Below are 20,487 nucleotides of genomic sequence, written 5' to 3' on the forward strand. Positions count from 1 at the left end.
ACATGTCCTAGGTGGTTCACATGTTCTTCCCAGGAGTGGCTGAAGACTGCAATGTCATCCAAGTATGCCATGCAGAAATCTTCCATCCCAGCCAGAACTTGGTTCACCATCCTTTGGAATGTGGCAGGTGCATTTTTTAGTCCAAAAGGCATGACCTTAAACTGGTACAAGCCAACTGGGGTCGAAAATGCAGTTTTCTCCTTGGCATGGTCTGTCAGGGCTATTTGCCAATAGCCTGACGTCAGGTCAAATGTGCTGAGGTACTTGGCTGCACCAAGTTTATCCACCAACTCATCTGTCCTGGGCAAAGGGTGGGCATCAGTCTTGGTGACTGCATTTAGGGCTCTATAGTCCACACAGAATCTCAAGTCTTTGGATCCTGCCTTTGGTACTAACACAACTGGGCTAGACCATGGACTAGTAGAGGGCTCTATTACCCCGAGATCAAGCATCTTCTTGACCTCTCCTTTGATGTGGGCTCTGATATGTTCTGACATTCTGTATCCTCTGCTTTTGACTGGCAGACAGTCACCAGTGAGTATCTCATGCTGGCCCCAAGGGGTCAAGCCTGGTGACAGTGAGAACAGGGAGGCAAACTGATTTAACATAGATTTGCACTCCTCTTGTTGCTCAGGTGTCAGGTCTGAAGAGAGATTGACTCCTTCAACTTTTTCATCTAAAGGTACACCTCTGAGGAGATCAGGGAGAGATTCACTCTCTTCCTCCTCTGCAGCTGAAGCTAGGAGCAAGGCTCCTACATCAGGTCTGGAGATGTATGCTTTTAGTCGGTTGGTGTGGAAGACTCTAGGAGCTTCCCTGGGTCTGCCCAGATCCACCAGATAGTTGACCTCTCCAAGTTTTCCCACAACCTTGAAGGGTCCCATCCATTTGTCTTGCAAGGCCCTCTGCCTCGTTGGGAGCATAACTAGAACTAGCTGGTCTTGAGTAAACTCAACCATGTTAGCCTTCTGGTCGTGCCAATGTTTGACCAGGGCTTGACCAGCTTTCAAGTTGTCACTTGCTTCTGCCATCATGTGTGACATTCTCCTCCGGAGACCTATCACATAGTCAGTCACTCTGACTGGCTTGAGGGGAGGAGCACCTTCCAACCCCTCCTTAATCAGGGCCAATGGACCTCTGACTGGATGGCCATAGAGAAGCTCAAAGGGAGAATAACCTACTCCCTCCTGAGGGACTTCTCTATAAGCAAAGAGAAGGCATGGCAGTAGAAGGTCCCACTTTTTCTTGAGGGGTTCTTCCAAAGCACCTATCATGCTCTTCATGGTTCTGTTAAACCTTTCAACCAACCCGTTTGTCTGAGGGTGGTAGGCGGTTGAGAACTTGTAGGTAACTCCACAGGTTTTCCACATGGCCTTCATGTAGTGGGACATAAAGTTTGACCCCCTGTCAGAGATTACCTCCTTAGGAAACCCAACCCTGGTAAAAATACCAAGGAGGGCCTTAGCCACAGCCGGAGCTGTAACAGTTCTCATAGGAATGGCCTCAGGGTATCTAGTAGCATGGTCTACTACAACAAGGATAAACCTGTTGCCTGAGGAGGTTGGAGGATCAAGGGGACCAACAATGTCAATCCCTACCCTCTCAAATGGGACTCCCACAACTGGGAGAGGCACTAAAGGTGCCACATTCTTGGAACCAACCTTACCAGAAGTCTGGCAGGTATGGCAGCTCTTACAATATCTGTCTACTTCAGCCCCCATCTTTGGCCAATAAAAGTAGAGTGAGAGCCTTTCCTTGGTCTTCTTGAAACTCAAGTGGCCAGCCAAAGGTATCTCATGGGCTAGTTGTAAGAACTGTTGTCTGTTTTCTTGTGGGACTACAAGGCGTTTGTAGTCTCCAGGTTCAGACTCAGTGGGTTCACTGTAGAAGAGGCCATCTTCCCAGTGCAACCTATACTTCCCAGGCTCTTGCCCATCAGCTTGAGAAGCTGCCTGGTGGCGGAGACCTTCCAGAGTTGGACATTCTCTTTGCCCCTTACGAAAAGCTGCCCTGCTAGGCCCACCTTCTGCCAGTAAAGACTGCAGCTCAGGATGGTCCTCAGGGTCCAAATCTCCAATAAGGTTGGGGCCTCCTTCTAGCTCTTCCTCAGAGTCTAGCTCAACCACACAGGGTTGTACCTCCCTCTCAGCCTCAGCTGGAGGGGGAGTTACAGGTGTAACTTTGGACAACCTAGGGGAAGTCCTTGTTGGAAGCACTGGAGTGCCTGCTGCTGGCTTTTTCCTAGGAGTCTTGGGTTGCCCCTTTGCTCCTGATCTGGTAGTTACTGCAGTAAGTTGCTCCAGTGGTAGAGGAGTGATTTCTGTCATCATCTCCTGAGATAACCCTCTCAGGGTTTTCTCCCTTGCAGGTTTTGTGAGTTCCTGAAACCTTTTGCTAGGAGGTCTGGGGGTATGAGATACAACTCCAAGAGCTTTGAGGTCATTACCCAACAGAACCCTACCTGGCACTTCACATTGTACACTGACAGGTATTTTTACAGCCATATCATTACATTGGATGAGAACTGGTAACTGGGGACACATCTGCACAGGCCCACCAGCTAACTTGGTGAGGCATTTGGGTGCCTTAGCAACATCCTCTGCCTTGAAAAATGATTCATCCACCACAGTTATGCTGGCTCCAGTGTCCCTAATGGCAGGAGTCTCCTGACCATTCACCTGGACACTGTCCTTATAATACTCTTTAGTATTATCTGGGATAGAGTTATAGACATCTAAATTCTGTTGCTCCCACAACCCCAGAGAGACTAAAGAAACACTAGCTGAGACTCCAGTGGGTTCATCAGCTAGTAATAGAAAGTTTCCACTTGCCATATGTACTTCCTCTTCTGGAGCGAAGGCTAAGGAGGCAAGCTGGACCCCTGAAGGTTTACCCTTACATCTGGGATCTCCTTTCACATGGTCAGTAGCCTTACAAACAAAGCATGAGCCAAAGGCTCGCTGGAATGGAGGCTTGTTCTGACCTCCTTCTGGTCTGGGACCAGAAGGTACACTAGCCTGATTTGGTTTCCCTTGTGGCTTACCCTTATAGTTTTGTTTGGGGCCCTCTTTGGAATTTGTAGTATTAGAATTCTCTTTGGAGTCCTTCTTAGACTGTTTTTCCCCATCCTTCTTCTGAGTTACCCCAGAATCCTTGTGAGTGGCCCTGTTGGCAACCCACAAGTCAGCAGCCTTAGCTAGTTTCCGGGAATCTAATTCCCTGGAATCAGCCAAGTGTTGTCTGAGCTCAGGAGAGCAGGCATCATAAATAGTCTCCAACATAAACAAATTCTTCATACCTTCATAAGTGTTCACCTTGTAACCCTTAATCCATCCCTCTAAGTTTTTCAAACATTCATTCACCCAGGTAGCCCAAGGGGTACCATCATGCTTTTTGAGGCTCCTAAACCTCTTAAGATACTGGGAAGGGGTCTTCCCAAACCTAGCTATCAAAGCTAGTTTCACACATTCATAGTCCTTCCTATCCTCCTCCCCCATCTCCATTACCACATCAGTTGCAACAGGGGGAAGCCTAGAGAACAACCAGGTGAGTAAGTCATTTCCTGTGATGTTCTGGAGCCCATGATTATATTCAAACAGAGACAACCAATCCAACACATCCAACTTAGGCTCATACATACCAACCAATTCTTTAGGCATCCGGGGTCTTTTAGGACTGGAACTTCTAGAGGAGCCAGAGAGAGAAACATTCTCAACAGATAATTTCTTCATTTCTAAGTCATACTTGAGCTCCATTTCCCTTAGCCTTAGTTCTTTGTCAGTTTGAGCATTAAGTTTCTTATACTCCAATTCTAGCTTCATTTTCTCCAGTTCAAAGTACTGAGGACTAAATGTGGGACCTGGTAAAGGTCCAGTAGGCACAGCAGGTAGAGCAGGCAGAGGCCTAGGGGGGACAGTTACAACAGCCTCACCCTCCTCTTCTGACTCTTCCTCAGAAACATCAACATTTTGCTCCATGTTAACTTCAACACTGTCATCTACAGTTGCTGGAGTGGTAGGTTCCTCTGAACCATCACCCAGACTTTGGTTAGCTAACAATCTTTCAATCAGCTCCATTTTCTTGCCCTTAGTCAGGAGATCCTTATGTTTACAGAGCACTCTTAAACAATCAGCAGTTTTGGCTGCAAGGGACTCTTGACTATAGCTTTCTATAACTGACATGTTAGAGGTTTTACTTTTTCAGTGCTAAGCTTTGTGGTTAGTTGCACTAAGGTATCTAAAGCACAATAAAATGTATACTCAATACAAATCCCACCGCTGTACACCAGTGTTAGGCAGAAACCTGTGCAGTTCCCTTGGGGAACACTGCAAAAGATTTAAGACTACAGGTAGAGCAGTAAACCCCTTTGGTAGCAGTCTGTACCACCCAGATTTACCTGGTAGCTGTGGCTGAGCAGTCAGACTTCTCTCAAGAAGAGTTAGGCAGTATGCAAAGTATACACAATATGTACCCACATACAATAGCACAAGCAAACACTGACCAGAGCTTGGTTTCAAAAGTATATAGTTATTTATTTAAAATACACATAAGTTAAAAACACTCTAGCAAAATATAGTAAACACTTCAAACACAGTTATAACGAAAGTAGATTCAATCCTTTCTCCTATCTAGACAACTCTAGGTTAACACCACTTAATTAAAACAGAGGTGAGTGCTTAACGTTAGATGACACTCTAGTAGTTTCCAAGAAAGGGAGAGAAAAAGCAGAAATGGGTTAAACACACCACTCTAAGGTCCAGAACACTTGCAATAGGCTCAAAGAAGCACAAAGTCACAGGTGAGCAAAAGTCACTAGGCAGGGCCCACTCTTAGAGTAGCCGGAGCGAAAATGTGCCCAAGATCACACTGTTAGTTAGAGATTCAACGTCTTGCAAAGAGTCAAAAAGAGTTTAGAGTGGCTCAGAAAGTTTAGCCAAAGTATCCCAGGCACTCCCAGGTTCGAAAGCCGGGGACTAAATCTACCCCGTACAGTCGGTGGCAAGGGAAGCCAGGCGGAACACAGTACCTTAAGCGGAAAGGATCCTCCAGCGGGGGCAGTTGTTCCAGGCAGTGACAGCAAGGCTCGACGTCGGTCAGGGGAGAAGGATATCTCGCTGAAGAGCAGAAGAGAAAGGTCGTAGCACTGCCCGGGAAGAAACCAGCCGCGGAGTCCTCCGGTTAAAGGGTTGGTACCGACTTTCGCGGTATGGGGGTAAAGTGTGGTATTCCGGATGCCGGGGTGCTTGGCACAGGCAAGGCGGCCACGAGATACCTCAAAGAACGGAAAGAAGGCGAAAACTGGTTGTCCCCACCAGTCAAGGGAAGGAGCCACTCCGTTAAGAGTTCTCCTCGGTCGTCGGGAAAAAAGTGGTGAGACGGTTCAGCAGGGCTCCACCGGGTGGTGTCGTCGAAGCAGGTCGGCTCAGCTCTTCCCTCGTCGGATTCTTGGTCCTGTGGCGACTTCTGAAGTCCCAGTCCCCAAAGCCCTGCTTTTATGCAGCAGACCCCCATTCACCCAGCCTAGCTGTCACTCAAACATGCTAAGTGGTGAGCCGGGCGGCTCACCACTTGGGCCAATCAGGACGGAGTGCGACTTGAGTTACCAAGGTAACTCAGTCCAGGGTGCCTAAATCCCCCTCCACCCCTCCTAAGTACCCCAGACAGAGTGGCACCACTTTGGAGGGCTTCTGTGGAGAAGCCCGCCAAAAGTGGAACAAAGGGCTCCACTTTGGGTCAGAGTTACAGAGGCGAACACCAACGCCATTTTTGAATCAAGTTTTGGCAAAAAGTCCCAACCGGAGTTATGAAAATAAATATATAAACCGGCGGTATGTTTAAGGCTACCGTAAATAAATAATTAAATGTGTTAGCCTAAAACAATGGGAAATCCCATAGGGAAATATTCGCGGTCGAATATAAAAAGTAGTTTCCACTGCCACCAGCCAAAACTCGATCAGGGGGGACGGAGACGTGCCCCCTCGACTAACAGACCCTGGGGCAATCGAATTGCCCCAGCCAGTACGTCCACAATATGATGGTTTGTACTGGTTCTGTTCAGGATTCAAGACTAGCAAAGTCTTTGGTGACTTTACATGCCCTGGGAGACAGTAGTCAGTCCCAGGGTATGGAGTCTATGTTGGGGAGTCCCTAGGACACCCCTGGGTCACGGCACAGAGGGTGCTGTGTGACCCACATCACAAAAATACATGCGGCCCTATGGAGTAAAAGACCCCATAGCCCATTCAACACAAGGTTTGTCCAAGATAACACACTTCAACATGTCCAAGAGTGAGGGTAAAAGAGTCTCACTCTTGGCAGGAGAAAAAAATTAAACCCCAGAAATCCAGCAAAGCTGCTGGGGGACTCACTAGGTAGGGAAATTCAGCCTAAACAGAGAATTCTCCCTAACAACAACATATCTAAAGATGAGGAATAAGTGGGAGGAACATCCAATCGAAAGAACAGTTGGTAAGTAACTTGTTCATCTGACTACTCCGTCTCAAAACCTGGAGATCCACTGCGAGAACCTGGAAAATAGATCACAGAGATCCAACATATGGATAAAAGGACTTCCCAAGGATGTTTTGGACCAGGATCTCAAGGTCACAGTACAGCTCTGCTTTGGGGAGTTGGTCAGGGATCTCCCAGGAGAGATCATCGGCATAGACGGGGATTCACAAGGTACCCCTGAAGAGGTCTGAACCTGGGGCTACATCTTGCGATGTGTTTGCGGCCTTAACAACCTATGGCCCTTTTTTAAAACATTTTTTTATTTTTGTATGCGTTTTATTTATCTTATTTATTCCACTTCCCATGTACTGCACTTTCCCCTCTCCCTTTCCCCCCTTGCACTCTTCCTTCCCCCCTTCCCATGCACTTGTGCAATCTGAATGACACCTGACCTAGTAAGATCGTTGTCCGTCCTCCCTTTGTCACCCCCCCCCCCTTGCCTCGTCGCGCCTTGAAACACCTGTGTATAGGCTCGTTATAAATGCCATATCAATCATATCATATCATGGCCAGAAGGAGAATATATCACGAGCGGCACAACTGGCAAAGCATTTAGCATTGAATGGGACTGAAATCTCATTATGCCAAGATCTGGCACAATCCACTCAACATATAGAAGTGCGATGGGGCCAGTAACTAGTGTTTTGACACAAGAACGTCGAACTGGATGGACATTCCCGTTTGTAATCCTATTCCCTTGAGACGGTAGACAACGCTGAGTCACTACAGTGGAAGAGGGGATGAATATCCTGCAGATTACGGAGAAGAGAACAAGACTGAAATACTCAAGAAAGCCTACTGGGACCAGCGGACGCAGGTGAGAATGGGAACTAGTAGCAAGCCGAGACAGAGAGAGACCAAACACGGCCTAATGGCATGATGTAATGGCAAATTCACCCCTCAATTGGGGTTTAAATGCGCAGAACGCACAACACTTTGTGAAGACTGACCTACAGGACCATGGGGGGGGGGGCTTTTGAAGAACTGTGGGGGAACCTGAGAAGGTCGGGGATACATATAGGATTTGCTTGAGTATGGTGGCCTGAGGGGGGGAATCCTCAGACAGCCGATGAACAGCCTGGGATCATCTTGGATTTCGGGTGGGTGGCTGGGTGGGTGTAGAGCACCTTCGCTGCTTCTTAACTATACTATGATTTTTAACATTGTCACATCTGGGGAGTTTAGTTCCCTGGGGTACATTAGAATAGTGATCCGACCCAGGCAGTTGGGGAGGGGGGGGGGGTGATCACACTATTGGCTATGTCACTATTCCCCGAGTATATCAGGCCAATGCGCAGGATACAACTAGTGGGGTGTTGGTGGCTTTTAAAGACACCCTCAATGTGCAGGTCTTGAATACACAGGCAGACAAGGAAGGTTGTTACCTCCTTTGTGCAGGCGAGAACTGACCACCAACTGTTTTTGCTTGCGACAGTATATGCCCCCAATAGTGGCCAGGATGTTTTCTTTTGTGCAACGTCCTCACTTTGTTGGAAACATTTGCAGAGGAGGAAATTGTATTGGCTGGGGATTTTAATTTAGCGTGGGCCCCTCAAGATTACAGGAGCACGGGACGGCAGCGCAATACGTTGCTCCCGTCTAAAGCTTTAAAAGACATGTGTGAGCGGCTGACTCTTAGGGAAACAGGGAGGGTACTGAAGGGTGACGAAAGTGGGTGCACATAATATTCCCATGTTCATAAATCAATGTCAACGATAGATTACATCTGGGTTACGGCAAGGCTAATGGGGAGGGTGAAAGAACTGGGATCAACATTGCTATCTGATCATGCACCACTGTTAGCTACACTCTATAAACCAGGGGATAGGGGGGGGGGTGTTTGTGGCGGTTCCCTAATGAGATCTTGAAGGATAAGGTCCTAACAGAGACAGTAGGGGGGAAAAGGAACAATATTTTGAAGAAAATGAATCACTGGAGGTTGGGCAAGCGGCAGTGTGGGACACCTTGAAGGCAGTTTTGAGAGGGGAATTGATAGCAATAAACGCTATGCGTGAGAAGCGCAGTTGGAGAAGAATCTAGAACATCAGTTAAGTGAGATTGGGCAGGCGTTATTTACAAAACAAAACCAGTCTCTCCACGGGGCACTCAAACATATACAGGGGCGGTTACTCTTACTTCAAACTTGTAGAGAGACCAGTCCCTCCTGTATGCTAAACAAAGATATTACATGGGGGCAAATAAAGGCAATCGTCTGCTTGCGAGACAACTCAAAGAAAGGACAGCTTCCCAAATTATACTCGAGATATCCTCTGAGACTTGAGATCTAGTGACAGAGAATGAGGCAATGATGTAGTCTTTTGCAGTTTTTTTAATGAGGTTGTATACGTCGGCCTGTCCCGGATCAGAATTCTCAGCAGACCTACTTGAATTCTGTCAAGTTTCAAAAGAGAACACCCACCGAGAGGGAGGAGTTGGAAGCAGACATTCAGGAGGAAGTGTAGGAGGCAATTAAATCCCTTACTCTCAACAAGGCACCGGGCCCTGGCGGCTTTCGGCCTTGTTTTATAAAACTTTAAGAGCTAGACTGATGCCCAAGTTAACGTGTTTGTTCAACACTTTTAGGACCACAGGGACAATGCCAAGGTCCATGGAGGAGGGGAAAATTGTGTTATACCTGAAATCAGGCAAGGATCCCACAAGCTGCGGATGGTATAGACCCATAGCTCTAATAAATACAGATGCACACATTTACACCAAAATCCTGACTAAGAGATTTACGACGTTACTTTCTAAATTAGATGCCCCGGACCAGTCAGGATTTATACCAAGGAGGAAAATGCATGATAATATTTGGCGAATTTGCCATCTTATTGAGAAGATAGAGATTAAACAAACACCGGCCCTCAATTTAGGAAAGGCGTTTGTTCGATTGAGTAGAATGGTCGAATGGTCGTTCCTTTTTTAGTCACTTACACATATGGAGTTCGGACCTGAATTGCTGCAAATTACTGCTCTTCCTTCACAAGGCTATTTATAAATGAACGTCTTTCTCGGCAGAACCGTTTTGGGAAGGGGTACAAAACAGGGTTGCACCCTTTCACCGTCACTCCATGCTTTGTACTTGGAACCCTTAATGTCAAGAATTGGGCCACAAACACTATTGCTGGGATAGAGCTTGGAGGGGAGACGCATAAAATGATGCCATTTGAGGACGATATGCTGCCAACATTAATGTGTCCAGAAACCTTGTTAGGTGAGGTTTGGGTGGATTTGGAGAATTTTGGTAAGGTAGCGGCACTAAAAGTAAAAGAAAATCGGAGATAACTAAACTTATCTTTGGGACTAGATCAGAAGGACCGAATTAAAGGTCAGTCTCCGTTCAGATGGACCAAAGGGCGAATTAAATACTTAGGGCTAACTACTACTAAAACAATAAATCCAACTGTGTGAGGCGAAATGTCCACTCTTTTAAAGAAAGTGAAGGCAGATTTGCTGAAATAGAATCCCCTCTCTATCATGGCTGGGCCATATTGCCTCAATAAAAATTGTCATCTACCCAGGGTGTTCTATTACTTCCCGGCTCTTCCCATCCCTATTCCCCAATCCTTGTTTAGGTCCCTGAATAGGATCATATCTGCTTTTCTTTGGCGGAAAAAACATCCTAGAATAGCGCTTAAATCTTTAATGGCGGCAAGGAGTGGTGGGGGCCTGGGATTACTTAACTTCTTGAAGTATTATGAAGCGGCACAACTAAAGGAATTAAGGGAATGGCTTTCGGGAGGCATGTCTGAAATCTGGGTACGAATGGTCACGACTCCATTTCAAGGAGTCTTGTGGTTGACCAAATTGGATCGAACATCAAATGTGCGTATTACCCGCATTTTATCAACGGTCATAAGCATATGGGATTCACTAGTGGCGCCAGAAGCACTGTCGACCGATCCCTGTTCCTTTACTAGCTTTGATTTGGAATCCAAAGTTTCCCCCAGAAATGGAATCAGCTGCATTTGTACAGTGGAAGAAGGTGAGGTGCTTAAAACTGTGAGATTTGATCCAAAGTGCGGAAATATTGACATTTGAGCAGTGCAAACATAATAGTTGGCTAACCGAAGGCTGCAGCCACCAGAACATTTAACACCTTTCCAGAAATGTATTACTACCCATTCTGGGTAAAAATATCTAATCTCATAAGCTTGTCCTAGATAGTTCAACTTGCCATCAGTAGTCTTATGTGACCAAGTGGGAGACAACCTTACGGAACGTGATTCCAAAAGATCACTTTAGGAAGGTTTTGTTATAATTTGTTTATTCTGAAATGTAAAACCCAATAAAAACAAATGAATTAAAAAAGTAATCTGTCTTTCATATGTGGCAAAAGTTTAGGCTTCTTAGGATTCTGAACAAGTCTGATGAGTTCACCTGTGGCCTTTAAAGTAAAGAGCACAGTGTGTTTTTTGTTTTTTTGTTTGTGCCTTTTTACGTTCGCAGTAGGAAAACCTTTTTAAAACCACTTTTGCGAAATTATTTAAAAAGTCCCAATGTGGTTAAACTTTAGTAAGGCCATGTCAGCACGATATGTGATTCAGTGGCCATTTCCGTTATTCGAGGTTGGACTAAAGGTCCCATATTAATAGTAATCTGAACTAACATTAATTATTTCTTTTACCGATTTTTCTTCATTATGGATTATTGCTTAGACTTTAGGTAACACTGAGAGAGGGTATTTCCTTAAGGATCTAAGAATTCGAATATCATTTATTTTTCATCTTTTTGCACTTGCTTGGACTTTCTAAGCAGATAGCGTTGTGTACCTATGCTTGTTTCATTTTTGTTCATATCTCTGTGATCCATTTTTATAGTCTTTCATTATGTCTTGTTTACTGCATTTCATTTTCCTGAATTGCTGCATTGATTGCTGTGATGTATGCTTTTATGGCTGACTCTGAAATCTAGCCTGATTGCACTCGCACACCAAAGGCAGCCGATCACTTCTTAATTAACAAATTAGCATACAATTAGAAAGCTGGGCACAATAGCAAGAGTGCATGGCAAAGTAAATGGACCGTGGGGGGACGGAAAAAGGTGATTTGTACGAATTAAAGCAGTGCCCGTGTGATATGCTTCCGAGCTCATTACCCTGAAATACCCATGTATAAGCAATGCAACAGATCTCCACATATATCTTGTTTTTTTAATTCTAGTTACTATCGCAACTGCTTTTATAATTCTTTAGGTATGTTCTCGTCCTGTCCCATGGGAGTTCTACATTGTGCTTAAATTGAAAGAGCGCCTTGGAGAAGAGTTTAACCAAGACTTCATGGACTGTAGCTGCTTCTTATACACCGATGGCTGTGTGATTCTCTATCAAGACATCAATGGGCAAAGTCTCAAGGTAGGTTTGTAAAGAGCCACGATTCTCAAATGATTAATTTTTATGTTCATGTTGTAACTAATTGAAAAACCCAAGCATGTACTTGGTACAAAGATAAGTCTTCAGTCTGTATTTTTCTTCCCAAGCCAGCATAGTGGATTGCTATTAACTACTGAAAAATTAATAAAGGTGGCGTCAAAAACAAAATAATTTGTTCTCCAAAACGCTTCAAGTTGATTAAATAATTGTTACTGTTCAAGCACACCCTTCCAAGCCTGACCGACCCCAATTAAGTGGCCTGAACCATCTGCCTGCAGGTAATTGTTTTCATGTTTTATCACGTGATTTTGAATTGGTTGCTGTGCTACATTGGATTCACATCCAAGTTTCTGATGGTGAGCTCCCAATGCTGCAAGCTCAATGGTTTCAGCAGCAAGCATCAGACCAATTGTGTGGGGCAAGGACTCGGAGTGGAGGCTAGAAGTGAGGGGCAGCTTCTTCAATGGATTGCTTTCTCCCACAGATTCTTCATCTTGATAGATATCCATCCTCCAGCTCTGCTGCTCGGAAACCTTTCGCCAGGGGGCAATAGTGGACCTTGACTCGGCCTTTGATCCGTCTTGGCCGGCTCTCGCCCGTCTGCTTCGGAGGCAAAGGCATTGTGTTTATATAGCACGTCACTACACCTCATGCTTCAGTTCCTTATTTCCATGGGCTTGCACATTTTTAAAAAGTAGTTTTCCTCAGAACACCTCGACGCAATGTCATCTCACCAAATTTCGGGTTTCAAGTGATGCCGCGATTGCGAGGCCAAAATTTCCATAACCGACCCCCACAATGTGTCTGTGGTGTCTAGGTGTTGGTGACAACACGGAGGCATGCGCGTCGTGCTCGAAAAAAAAGCAGCCGAAATCTCTACGTGAGAGGGCCGGGAAACTAGCCTTGGGGTCGACCATTTGCTAAATCTATGGCATGGTCCATCGTCCGGTCTTCCAAAGCCGAGACTGAGGATCCCACGCCCGAGAAGGGGTAAGAAAACATTGCAAAAAGACCAAGAAACTCTTCTATTCCTGGAGCCATTCCTTGTAGTCTTCCTTGCAGTAGCAGCACCACTGTCATCTGTGTGAGTGCAGCTGGTCATCAAATTGCAATAAGCCCATGGTGGGCCGATCACTCAGGAAGAGTGGGACCGTTTAAAAACTTCTATGCTTGAAATGTTTAGACGGCAAGCTACTGTAGGTGCGGCTCTGGCCCCCGATCAGCAAGCTTTGGTGGCAAAGTGGCGCCCGGTGCTTCCAAGCCCAAGCCAGCCACTCCATCGACATCAAACACCTTCGGGATTCACGCCAACTATGCATAAATCCCTGCAAGGCCGCGGCCCATGGCGTCCATCGGCCGTCCAAGCATCCCTTGGCGCCGAAAGAACCATCGGCATCGAAAGCCGCCGATTCCATCGGCGGTTAAGCCCTCAGCGATGGTTCGTTTGTACCACTGTCAAGAGTGGGGTTCTTTGAATCGATGCAGTCCATTTATGACATCGATGATCAAGTCGACCAGTTTACATGGGAGCCTGCGGCATCGATTTATTGGCCCTGGCTCAAGGTCTACAGTGGCCTAGATACTTCCCCAAGTCTTGAGTTGCAGCAAAACCAGCCCTATACTCATGCTAATGTCAAGTTCAGGGCTCTGGATGATGGGGTTGTTGAACACCCTTGGATTGAAGTAGTCAACCACACTTCTTCAAGAGTATGAGCTCTCCAAAAAGGTGTTCACCTCTTGCAGCATGGCGCTCAAAGCCACAAACATAGCCTGCGCATTCGCAAAATACTTTTTCGGCTTGTGGAAAGCTGTGGCACATGCTGCTGATTAGGTCCCTGGGGGTGCAATGCGGGACAGATTTTTACAGCTGGTGGAGGATGGGAAGGAGGTAACCAAGCAGTCCTTGCCAACAGGCCTGGGCGTAGCGGACTGCGTTGGCCGATCAATGGGTTCAGCAGTGGTAATGAGGCGGCAGGCCTACCTGAAAACTTCTGGCTTCTCTGCAAATGTGCAGAAAAGGCTTCTAGACGTGTTCTTTGAGGGAGACATGCTTTTCGGTCAAAGCTGACGAATCCTTGGAAAAGTTTAAAGAATCCACATTGGCTACTAAATCACTGGGCCTAGCAGCGCAGCCGGCCAAACCTTGCCCCATCTCTGAGGGAAGCAGGTCCTTGTCCTAATGGACAACACAGTGGCCATGCACTACTTCAACAAGCAGGGTTGTGTGCACTCCTGTCCCCTCTGCACAGAGGAGATAATACAGCTGTGGTTCTGGTTACGGGAGAACCAAATCTCAGTCTCAGCAGTTCATCTGGCGGGGATGTAGAAAACTTTGTCGGATGCTCTAGGCAGGCAGAGCACGGTCTCACATGAGTGGGAAAGTGTGCCAGGAAGTCTTAGAGGAGGTCTTTGCTCTCTCTGGTACCCCAGCAGTGGATCCGATCGCCCCAGAGGCCAACAGGAAATGCAAACAGTTTTGCCCAAGGGAATTCCCAACAAACGCCGCACTGGGGGGATGCATTTCTGGTGGATTGGACCTTCCTTCTCCACTACGTTACATTGATTTGTGTTGTGCATATTTAAGTGTTCTCAATCGGCAGTAAGGGATCTTCCAGCGGGCATCAGGGCTCACTCAACCAAAGGGGTTTCGGCCTCTAAAGCCCTCCAAAGAGGGGTTCCTGTTAGGGACATATGTCGTGCTGCCATTTGGTCATCCTTGCATGCATTCACCAAGCACTATGCCTTGGATGTTGCACGGAGAGCTGATGCACGATTTGGTAGGGTGGTTCTACAGAATATACTGGTTTAAATATTTCTGCCCTCCTGTTATTGTAGCTGCTTAGGTAGTATCTGTGGGAGAAAAGCAATCCTTTGAAGGAGAAATGACTCACCGTAATCATCTTTCTATGGATTCTTCGCCTGCAGATTGCTCACCGACCCTCCCATCCATCCCCGCTCATAACATTCTGTGGCTGGTCGCTTCTGTCCAAACGAGAAGACACCTGGTGATGGCTCTTAGATAACCGCGTCTGTCTCATTCAATTCAATAAAAAAATTAATTGGTGTGTGGGATCACCCTGTTGGAATGTATCCTTAAGTTCTCCAGCATGGGGTCTGGCATGGATTCACATGCTCATGAATATTCCCCGTCGTCAGGCTGGGAATCCTCGGTAAAGAAAAAAACCAGTATCAGTTTCGTTTCTGATCTGTCTTTCGTAGTAACAACCAATCACTGGTCTCTGCGTCATACTGACCACAGCCAATGACTGCCCTCTACCTAAGCACCGCCTCTGGCAGCCATCTTCAGATTTTTACCGCACGTTCATGTGTTGGGATCCTCGTGCTATTGCTCTCGAGCGTTAGTGCTATTATTTTCACATTTTTTCTCAAAAACTTCGTTTTTTTCTGTCAAAAGAGCCTCAAGCTCCACCGACTCTCCATCCGATCAACGGGGACCCGTGTCGGATTCGTCTGCGCCCCTCAAGGGTGAAGATTTCGTCGAGCTACGCTTTTGGAGGACTCCAGAAGTTTCTCAGGCCCGGACATGGCCCAGGAGAAGGGAAGCTCGACGCCCGGAAAGCTGTTCAGGATCTGTCCTGGATGCCAGCTGCAGAACGTCTTTAAGGAGGACGAACACTCCTTTTGTCTCTACTGCTTACATGAGGACAAGACGCACGTGGAGAAGGACTGTGCGTTTTGCGGCAATATGTCGGAGCGGACCATGAAGGACCGCCATCAACGTCTCGCCAACTGGCTGGAAGGGAAGAGCCCGTCAGGCGAGAAGAAGAGGAAGAAATCCAAGCGGTCTTCTAAGACCTTTGAGGACGCCCCGGCGACTGGGGTCCAACACAAGGCCAAGCACCGCGAGTCCGCTGGCACCGGGAGCGCCGAACGGTCGGGCTCTACGGGCGCCAGGCAGGGCGCACCCTTCCCGGCACCTTCAGCCACGAGCCAACGCTCTGGGTCGGGTAAGAGGAAGGGCGAGCACCCGGCGAAGCTCCTGGAGAGGCCCCGGTCGAGCTCGAAGGCCCCATCGGAGGGGGAGCGAGGCAGTGTCCCCCCCCCTCAAGGATAAGGCGGTGAGCGCACCTAAGGTGGTGAAGGCCTTAATCCATCCGGCCAAGCCCTCTATCGATACTGTCGCGGCGGCCCTGGCTCAGCCTGTGGAGGCTACACCAGTGGTGGCGACCTCAGGGCTCAGAGTCTCCCTGCCACCTCGGAGGGAGTCCTCTTTTGTGCCCATCGATAGGACCCCCGTGAAACCCCCGGCGGGGAAGAAAAAGGGGGGGGCAGGGCGTCGTCGTAGGTTCGGCCTCAACCTCAGAGGAAGAGCTGATTGAGGTCTTAAGCCACAGCCTTGGCGTGGAAGAAGACCGGCCCGTCGGGATGGATCCCGACGCAGGTGACAACGACATCGTCGAGGGTGCCGACGGGGCTCCTGATCGCCCGTCGGATTCCCCTCTGCCAGTGCCGCAAGACAACTCGGCGGCCATTTTGTTGGCTATACAGTCCTTATGTTCAGAGATAAGGACGAGGCTACCGTTGCCGACGGAGGAACCTCTCCTGTCGGGGGATCCTGAACCGGGACCTTCTGGTGCTCCCCCGCCCTAGAAAAGAAGGATTCCCCCTCTACCTCCCTTTCAGCCGTCGCGCCCCGTCCAGCCCTCCTCCCCATCCACCCGAGGGGATGATACGGGGACTGACACGGCAGCGACGGGTTCGGACGACGAGGTATACGACGAGGATCTACCGTCGTCACCTCCCACCAGGGTTTCTCCGCCCGACGAGATTGGATCGTTCCACTCCATGATCGCCAGGGCATCCGAGCTTTTCCAACTCTGCCCTGAGGAGAAGAAAAAGGAAGGATTCCTTTATCAACGGCGCGAGGCCAAGAGGAAGACGGTCCTCGCGGTGCCTCTACTGGACGACATTTGGGATGAGGGCCTCGCCCTCCTCAAGAACCCTTCCACGACGCCGGCTAGAAGAGACCGGTACGAGAAGAAGTACCGGGTCCCGGACGCGGCCCCCCTGTGCCTCCGGGCGCAGCCTACCCCGGACTCCGTCGTCTCCGTGGCGGCCAGGAAGAAAGCGGGGGTGCGGCCTCCACATCGACTTCCCCACCGGACGGCGAGGGAAAGAAATTGGACGCTATGGGACGCAGGGTCATCTCGTCTGCAGCGACGACGATTAAAGCGGCCAATGCCTTGGCTATCGTGGCCCGCTACGACAGGGAGCTATGGTACAAACTGGCTCCCCTGCTGGACTTCCTACCGGACGACAAGAGGGCGGATGCCTTGGAGATCCTACAGGAAGGCGAGGTGGCGTCGGACCACGCCATCACTATTGCGACGGACATCGCCGACACTGGGTTTCGCCAGTTGGGCAACGGCGTGTGCCTTAGGCGGCGTGGATGGCTTAAGGCTACGGACTTCCGTCAAGACGTACAGACCAGAGTCCTGGACATGCCGTTCGATGGGAACAACCTGTTTGGGAAAACAGTGGACGATTCCCTTCAGGCCATTAAAACGGACACTGAGACGGCCCTGGCCCTTGGGGTTCTGCAGCAACGACGGACGCCCTTTCGGAGCCGCGGAGGCAAGGGCGCCTCCAAAGGTTCCGGCGGCAGTTTCTCCACCTACCGTCAAGCGGCCCGCTCGTCGTCTCAGGAGGCCTACAGAGGACGAGGCAAGTCTGGCGGACCCCGCCGTCGTCGCCAAGGAGGTCAAGGCGGCAAAGCCTCGTCGAAACAGGATTGAACCGGCCGTGGGGTCGGGCCCCCACCGAAGCACCCCGGTGGGAGGCCGGCTGGCGATCTTCGTCAGCGTGTGGGAGTCCATCTCCACCGACCATTGGGTGCTGGACGCCTTAGCCCGGGGCCACGCGCTCGAGTTTCAGAGAAGGTGCCTGCGCGTCCCCCCCATGGCCAGGAAAGAGCTTCACGTCCCTCAGCTTCTCCTGGAGGTAAAGGCGATGCTCAGGAAGGGCGTCATCGAACTCGTCCCAAAGAGGCTTCGGGGCTCCGGAGTTTACTCGAGATACTTCCTCGTGAAGAAGAAGACGGGAGGATGGCGCCCCATCCTAGACCTGCGACGTCTGAACAAGTTCATCAAGGCGCAGAAGTTTTGGATGGTCACCCTCCAGCACGTCCTGGGGCAGCTGGAGGAAGGAAACTTCCTGTCGTCGTTGGATTTGGAGGATGCCTACTTCCACATTCCCATCCTAAAGGGGCACCGAAAATTCCTCAGGTTTGTGGTCCAAGGGCGTCACTACCAGTTCAAAGCCCTCCCCTTCAGACTACGGTCGGCACCCAGGGTATTCACCAAGTGCCTTGCACCGGTGGCGGCGCAGCTGCGCCGCGAGGGGATCCACGTCTACCCCTACCTGGACGACTGGCTCATCCGAGCCAAGACGAGGGAGCTCGCCGTGGCTCACACGGCAAGGACCGTCCAACTTCTCACGGACCTGGGATTCTCCGTGAACTACGCCAAGTCCCACCTGGTACCCGCGCAAAACGCACTGTTTCTGGGAGCGAAGCTCGACAGTGTCCCTTCTGGCCTCCCCGTCGGAGGGAAAGACCAGGTCCATCCTGGGCAAGGTACAGCAGATGTTGGTTTCCGACGCGGCCAAGGTGAGGTCCATCAAGTCCCTCCTCGGAATGATGTCTTCTTGCATCTACCTCATTCCCATGTGCAGGCTCCGGATGCGCCCGTTGCAGGAGTTCCTGGACGCGCGCTGGATCCAAACGACGGGCGGCTTCGAGGAGAGGATCACACTCGACAAGAGTTTCCGCCGAGCGGTCCGGTGGTGGGGCACCCGTGCGCATCTGACGGCGGGCATGGACTTCCAGACCCCAGACCACCAGGAGACAGTGACCGCGGATGCCTCCCTGGAAGGGTGGGGAGCGCACACCGAAAATCTGAACGCGAGAGGCCTCTGGCTCCCGACGGAGAAGTCCCTCCATATCAACGTCCTGGAGCTCCGTGCAGTGTTCTGGGCCCTCAGGTCCTTCCTTCCGTCCCTCAAGGGCAAGGTGGTGAGGATCTTCACCGACAACACCACCACCATGTTTTACATCAGGAAACAGGGCGGAACCAGGTCCCCAGCACTGTCCAAGGAGGCGCAGGACCTGTGGCATTGGGCAGTCGCCCAAAGGATGTTTCTGGTGCCGTTTCATCTGGCAGGGATAAAAACACCATTGCCGACTCACTCAGCAGGGAGCTGCGCTCGTGCCACGAGTGGGAACTACGGCAGGATCTAGTGGATCGCCTCTTCCGACGGTGGGGCACACCCCAGATCGACCTGTTCGCGACGGCGACGAGCTCCAAGTGCCGGAGGTTCGCCAGCAGGTTTCCCCAGGCGAGGAGCATGGGCGATGCTTTCTCGTTCCCCTGGGAGGGCCTGTTCCTCTACGCGTTCCCTCCTTTGCCACTGCTAATCCGGCTCGTCAACCAGCTCAAGAGGTCACGGTGCAGGATGATCCTCGTCGCACCTGCGTGGCCGAGGCAGATATGGTTCCCGGACCTTCTGGACTTGTCAGCGTCCCCGCCAATCAAGCTGCCGGTGGACGCGGATCTACTCTCCAGGGAAGGAGGCGCCATCCTCCACCACGACCCGAAATTGCTGAACTTGCAGGCCTGGCTCCTGCAGCGCTAGAGTTTGGAGGATACGACATACCGGCCGACTGCAGAGAGGTTCTTGCAAAGGCCAGGGCGTCCTCGACTCTTAAATGCTACGGACACAAATGGAAGAGGTTCTCTGTCTGGTGCCACGCACAGAAGATTAACCCTCTACGGATTACGGCTCCCCAGGTACTGCCGTACCTGCTGACGCTGGCCAAAGCTGGACTGGCACACGCATCCATCAAGATTCATCTTGCTGCGATCTCCCGATACACCAGAACCACGGGCCAGTCGTCCCTGTGGTCTCATCGTCTGGTGAAAGAGTTCATGAAGGGACTGTTCAGATCGTTCCCGCCGGTGAAGGCGCCGGCCCCGGCGTGGGAGCTCAACGTGGTGCTGACCATGCTCATGGGACCTCCGTTCGAGCCTCTGCACTCGGCCCCGTTGAAGTTTCTGTCGTGGAAAACAGCGTTTCTTGTGGCCATCCCCTCTGCACGACTGGTGGGAGAGATCCAGGCCCTTTCCTGCAAGTCCCCGTACTTGACTTTTCACGACACGAGGGTAGTGCTCAGGACGCACCCCTCCTTCATGCCCAAGGTACCGTCTGACTTCCATCTCAACGAACCCTTGGTGTTGCCTGTGTTCTTCCCGTCGCCTTCGTCGCCGGCTGAGAGGACTTTGCACTCGCTGGATGTGGCTAGAGCGCTGAAGTTCTACGTGGACCGCACGAAGTGTTTTCGGAAGACGTCACAACTATTTGTGAACTTTGGACCTGTCAATCAGGGGAAGGCTCTCTCGAAGGCTTCCATTTCCAGATGGCTCTCCGGCTGTATCATGTACTGTCATCGGTTGGCAAACCGACCGCTGCCTGGCCGTCCGAGAGCCCATTCCACCAGAGCGATCACAGCTACCACGGCGTTCCTTTCTGGTGTGCCCCTGCTGGGCATATGCAGGGCTGCTACGTGGAGGTCGACGCACACCTTCACG

At 50.1% G+C, this 20,487-nt stretch overlaps 1 protein-coding gene across 3 annotated transcripts in view; it reads left to right on the forward strand.

Moving 5' to 3' along the window:
* The window catches only part of BUB1B (BUB1 mitotic checkpoint serine/threonine kinase B), an 815,340-nt gene that overhangs the window by 600,960 nt on the left and 193,893 nt on the right, over positions 1-20,487 (forward strand). For all 3 annotated transcript variants that reach the window (XM_069637517.1, XM_069637518.1, XM_069637519.1), the window contains one exon: positions 11,705-11,863. In XM_069637517.1, coding sequence (XP_069493618.1) covers positions 11,705-11,863 — 159 coding nt within the window. The remainder of the gene's footprint in view (positions 1-11,704; positions 11,864-20,487) is intronic.

Source organism: Ambystoma mexicanum, chromosome 14 (genome assembly GCF_040938575.1).
Source record: "Ambystoma mexicanum isolate Mex_15411 chromosome 14, UKY_AmexF1_1, whole genome shotgun sequence".
Taxonomy (NCBI): domain Eukaryota; kingdom Metazoa; phylum Chordata; class Amphibia; order Caudata; family Ambystomatidae; genus Ambystoma; species Ambystoma mexicanum.